At 42.9% G+C, this 6,000-nt stretch overlaps 1 protein-coding gene across 4 annotated transcripts in view; it reads right to left on the bottom strand.

Annotated features, from left to right (window-relative positions):
- Positions 1–3,405: 3,405 nt before the first annotated feature.
- The window catches only part of XYLB (xylulokinase), a 138,901-nt gene continuing 136,306 nt past the window's right edge, over positions 3,406–6,000 (bottom strand). For all 4 annotated transcript variants that reach the window (XM_066584847.1, XM_066584846.1, XM_066584848.1 and 1 more), the window contains exon 20: positions 3,406–3,657. In XM_066584847.1, the coding sequence (XP_066440944.1) occupies positions 3,580–3,657 (78 nt within the window). In that variant the 3' untranslated portion in view covers positions 3,406–3,579. The remainder of the gene's footprint in view (positions 3,658–6,000) is intronic.

Raw genomic sequence — 6,000 nt, 5'->3', positions numbered from 1 at the left:
AGATTTGGTTCTGGTGCTGTATTTATGAACTGAGTTTGATTCTGGTATTGTATTTATAATATAACTTTGGTTCTGGTGCTGTATTTATGTTATGAGCTCTGTTCTGGTGCTGTAGTTATGAGCTGAGGTCTGGCATTGTATCTATGTACTTAGCTTGGTCCTGCTGCTGTATTTAGGTTATGGCTTGATTCTGGGACTGTATTTATATCAGGAGCTTGGTTCTGGTATTGTATCTATATAATGAGGTTTGTTCTGGTATTGTATTTATGTACTGAGGTTGGTTCTGGTACTGTATTTATGTTATGTGCTTGGTTTTGGCATTGTATCTATCTGCTGAACTTGGTTCTGTATTTATATTTTGACCTTGGTTCTGGTACAGTACTAATTCACTGAGTTGTTTTGCTGTGGGTATGTTGCTATCTTGCTACTATCACTGCAATATAGAAGCTTAGGCCAACACTGTTTATTAGATACCCACATCTAGTAGCACGGTGGGCCTCTTTGGCCTTCAGCAATATGATCTAAACACCAATTTAAATCTGCAACCTTATCAGGCTTTCTGTCAGCTTTAGTCCAGCAAGGGTTGACAAACAGCAATGCATACAGTTAGAAGCCTTAGGGGTAAAAGTAAAGTTCCTTAGGTTTGTCTGCAGGAATTTTATATATTTGGTAGCTCAAAATCAGAAGAATCAAAGGAAGACTGCAAACCTCCTTCAGAAAGGACCTGGACATCTGACTCTACAGCAGAAGACAGAGAGACATAATCCTCTATAACTCCTTGCATCTATCTGTGATTGTGGGGTGCTTTTACTGTTTGGAAGGCTTCAGACAACTGACTTTTGAATCAGCCAAAATTATTCACGTACCTCAGAGCGAGCATGAGGCTCCTCAGGGGGGGAACCAATCTGACATACATCAGAACAGGAGAAAACCAGGCAGAACTCTGAACCTCAGGGAGTGCCAACCTGACAAAACCCCCAGGTAGGAAACAAGAACACTCCTTCTCCAGCAGCTCACAGAATCCATAGTAGGGGCATCGGCTGAGCCAAGATGCTCTCCGTCTGCCAGTAAGGAATCCATGTTTCTTCCTTCTGGGGACAGAACGCAAAAAAAAAACATGCTTCATTATTGTCTCCAGGGGGCTTTTATGGACTCCTTATCTAATTAGGTCTAATTACTTAATTGATTACCTCTGTTTCTTCTGTCCTAGTAGGAAAGAATAATGGTTTAACCCCTTCAATGCTGTGCTGCCGTAGAACAATATGGAATGAAAATGTTCCGGCTTAATGTCAGATTCATAGGAGAATTTTTATATCTCTTATTGAAGTTAATGTTGTTGTAAACTTTTCTCTAGCTTCAGGCCAAGAAAAGTCACAGCAAAAGCTACATGTGGCAATTAGGGTGAATTGTAGGATTTTTTCCTGCAGGGAAACCCATGTGTAAGAGAGCTGGAGGACCGACAAGACGAGACAAAGCGAATGGGGAGGAGAGGGAGTCTCCCTCCCCACAGCTTCCTAACAACAAAGTGGCAGTGCTGAAAATGCAGTACCACTGGATCGTCTGCCCGTATATCAGCAGGGAGGTCAATCCATGTCTCCCAATCATCCCACCTTCCGTGGGACAATCCCAAATTTGAAATGCTTTCCCGCAGTCTCGAGTATCAGAAGGAATGTTACACTTCGCTCATGACACATAAAAAAACATACTATACTTATCTTCTCCTCTGCCGATCCGTTCTACTCACCATCTCTTGTGATCTCGCTGATCTGCCAGCAGCCAGTCATGTGCTGCTGCAATCCCTGGCCTGCGTTAGCATGACTGAGGCCAGTGATTGGCTGCAGCGGTCATGTACCATCAAGCACCTGACTAGTTGTAAAGATTGAGGCCAGAGGGATACAAAGGGACAGCCAGCAGAGTGGAGAGGCAGTGGAGACTCTTTGCTTCTCTTAATACATCTCAGAATTGTGTTTGCCTTTTTGGCTGCTGCATCACATTGTTGACTCATGTTCAGTCTGTGATATATTAGTATACCCAAGTCTTTTTCACATGTGCTGCTGCTTAGCCCAGTTCCTCCGATTCTGTATTTGCTATTTTCATTTTTCTTGCCCAGATATAGGATCTTACATTTCTCCTTGTTAAATACCATACTGTTAGTCGCCGCCCACTGTTCAAGCTTGTTCAGATCTTTTTGAATCCTCTCTTTTTTCTTCCCTAGTGTTAGCTATATCTCCTAGCTTTGTGTCATCAGCAAATTTGATGAGCTTCCCCTCAATTCCCTCCTCCAGATCATTTATAAAAATGTTGAACACTGGGCCCAGGACAGAGCCTTGTGGTACCCCACTTGAGACATTCTTCCACTTGGATGTGCAGCCATTTACCACTCTCTGAGTAGGATCACTCACAGTTTTGATTCCGCCTGATAGTTGCCTTGTCAATCCCATATTTGATCGAGATGGAAATTGCTGAGATGGGAATAGCCCTTTAATGACCAGTAGAGGACCAGCCACCAGAACAACAGAAGCAGCAAGGGGAGCAGGATCAGGTGAGTATGCCTTATTTCTTTATTTTATAGGCCTACAAAATATGGCATCATTAGCTGAAATTTTCAGGCCAGATCACATTTCTGGTAGACCATGGTCCACCATCATTCATCGCGAATGATTGTTCACGTTAATTCTGCAGCTGATGGTCACTTGAAAAAGCCCAAATCGTCCGTTTTGGGAGACCATTCTCTAAAGTGCATGGCCAGCTTTAAATTCTTTTAGAAATGTGGTTACTGGAAAATATGGCAGAGAGCAAGAGAAGACAATGTGGACACACATCCTTGAGGTTTTGACACCTTAAATCCAATTTAGGAAACCTTTGATTGCAGCATTCTTTCATTTATCTACGAAGCGATGCTGCATTTACCTTTAGCTACTATTGGGATGCTTTCAAAAGGGCAGAATATTTCTGCATGACACAGACAAATTTGTGGTTCTGTGAAAAATTCTCCATCGAAATGCGAAATTTTTAGTCATCTGAATGACTAACCTGCAGATTTTGATGCAGAATTGAAAATGGCACATCAATATATCTGAATTGAACCATGCAGATTTTGGTACAGATTTCAGCAACAGCAAATTCTGCAGCATCCTGCAGAAACATTGGCGTCTGCGTGAAAGCATCCTGACACAGCAATGTTTCTTCCCAGCAAAAAGCAGGCGGAGACATGCTAGTTAGAGCCGACCCCTGGACTCATAATGTTTGAATGGATGAGTCCAAGTGCCGGCCGCAATCAGCGTTTCTCTGCCTGTGTTTTTCAGGGAAGAGATGCTTCATGTAATAGCACCCTAAGCATCATTAGGACTCTCAGAATAAACTGTTCTGTTCATGTATTCCTCACCTCATTAAGGCACCACACACTAAACTTTTAATGAACTTTATTGCATTCACTTTCTATTTTTGCATTAGATGCAGAGATTGTGGTGACTTTTCACATGATCTTCACAAAGTTCGCTGTGTCGGCCAAAATGTCGTGAAGATTTTATTCATCTGATGTCATCGTAAAGAACTTCTTTTCCCCCCTGTGCTGCTTCTTCAATTATTTATGATCTTGGATGCCTGAATCACCGCACTCTCGCATTCGGCATAGCGCTCCAGTAACGGTTGGTAAACCTGGGGAGAAATATATGAGTAAGAATTAATACAACTAGCATGTTTTCTCAGCATCACCACAGCACCACACTACCACCATTTATGACTTTTGGTAGGACATTTGCACCTGTATTACACCCACATATCGTAGTCCGACTCCGGTCTAATTACCGGAAGTCAAAGAATTATAGGGATCTATCCACGGTCCTGTTAGTTTTGGTCATAGGGGATTTGCACGAGTAATTCTGGAGTATTACGGTCATGTAATACTGGCCAAAATTCAAGTTTCGCTCATAGAACATGACTCCAGCTGATACAGGTACACTGTCCTTGTAAGTGATCCATCATTTCCTCATGCTCCATCTCCCGTGAATCCTAGTCTGTGGAGTCATACAACATCGGTAACCTCAGGAAGCATGAATTAGCTTAAAGGGGTTGTCCTGCGGCAGCAAGTGGGTCTATACACTTCTGTATGGCCATATGAATGCACTTTGTAATGTACATTGTGCATTAATTATGAGCCATACAGAAGTTATCAAAAGTTATTCACTTACCTGCTCCGTTGCTGGCGTCCTCGTCTCCATGGTTGCCCTCTAATTTTCGCCGTCTAATGGCCAAATTAGACGCGCTTGCGCAGTCCGGGTCTTCTCCTTTTCTCAATGGGGCTCCGTGTAGCTCCGCCCCATCACGTGCCGATTCCAGCCAATCAGGAGGCTGGAATCGGCAATGGACCGCACAAAAGCCCTGCGGTCCACCGAGGGAGAAGATGCCGGTGGCCATCTTCAGCAGGTAAGTAAGAAGTCACCGGAGCGCGGGGCTTCAGGTAAGCGCTGTCCGGTGTTCTTTTTTAACCCCTGCATCAGGGTTGTCTCGCGCCGAACGGGGGGGGGGGGGGGGGGGTTGAAGAAAAAAAAAAAACTTGTTGCGGCGCGGGACAACCCCTTTAAGCACTGATCCCGCTCCATACCCACCGGGTTCATTGTACTTAGCTGCTTTTGATTGTGCAACACCTGTTGATCGGAGTGATTCCTGACATCCTCCTCTGACCCAGGAACCCCTTTTTGTTGGATGTCTTTCCTCGATTACACTATTGTTGATATGCTCTCCACACTGTTACATGAGAAAACCCCACATGGTTGGCAGTGACATCCCGGCCCCGGCTAGTCTAGCACCATTGACCAGCCTCGTTGGGAGTCACTCAGATTGCCGGATTTTCCAATCTAATGTGGATTCACATTGGAACTGAGCCACAGAAAACTTGTCACATGATTTTATACTCCACGGTGTAATTTACATACAGGGAAGTTCCATTCATGTAAAGACTGAAAATGTCTCTATATTTCGTCTCGCTTGGTTGTGATACGATTTTTCTGCAATTTTCATCTTGTTCTATATATTTTATTTTTCACGAAGAAATTTTATTTTAGGCATCAGGTTATTTAACCCATTTAGGACCAGCCACTGTATATATACGGCGGCTGGTCCTGGGCTTAGAGCACTGCCGATAGTAAAAATACAGCGGTGCTCTAAGTCTCCTGCCTCTGCAATCAGTCAGAGGGCAGGAACGGGTTATCAGCTGTTAGTGACAGCTGATAACCCGGAGCAGAAGGTAGGAGGATTTTTAACCCTTCCTGCCTTCTGTTACCCTGATATACAGTGCTCAATGAGCACTGTATGGGGAAAGTGAATGTAACATTTACTTTCACTATGGGAGCCTCGGGGGGTCATGTGACCTCCTGGGATTCCCTGCTATGCAGAGCTGGAGGGTCAGACTTAGACCCTGGCAGCTCTGCAGGTGACTAATGTCACCACATTGGTTGCTTTCCCCTGTAACTAGGATTCCTATGGACACCCCAGCTATAGTGGGAAAGTGTCAAATTAAGTTAAAAAAAAAAAAAAGTGAATGTCCCCCAAAGGTCTTATATGACGTCATGGGGGACATAGATAGTAAAATACACAATTACATACATCAGTAAAACAAAACAACAGAATAAAACAACAATACATACAGAAGAAAGAGAATAACACAAAGCAGACGCCAAGAAAAACCGTTGCCGTATGCGCCCTGTAAACCAAAACCATACATACTATATATCAAAACGTCCGAAACAAATAGAGGAACCCATTCCCATACTTTATTTTAGTGTAAATATAAAAACAATTTAAAAAAAAAAACTATAAATGTTAAAAAAAATTCTTTTTTTTAAGCATTTTACCCACAATAAAACTAAAAAACGGGAAAAAAAGTCAGTGAAAAAGATATTTAAAAAATAGTTCTATATGTCACGGGAAAAAAAAACGCTGCAAAAATAATTTTGGTAGCTAAAGGAAAAGAAATGGAGCAGTAAAACCGCCACATGGGTA

This window comes from Eleutherodactylus coqui, chromosome 12 (assembly GCF_035609145.1).
Source record: "Eleutherodactylus coqui strain aEleCoq1 chromosome 12, aEleCoq1.hap1, whole genome shotgun sequence".
Taxonomy (NCBI): Eukaryota; Metazoa; Chordata; class Amphibia; order Anura; family Eleutherodactylidae; genus Eleutherodactylus; species Eleutherodactylus coqui.
This window is presented reverse-complemented; position numbering and strand designations above follow the sequence as displayed.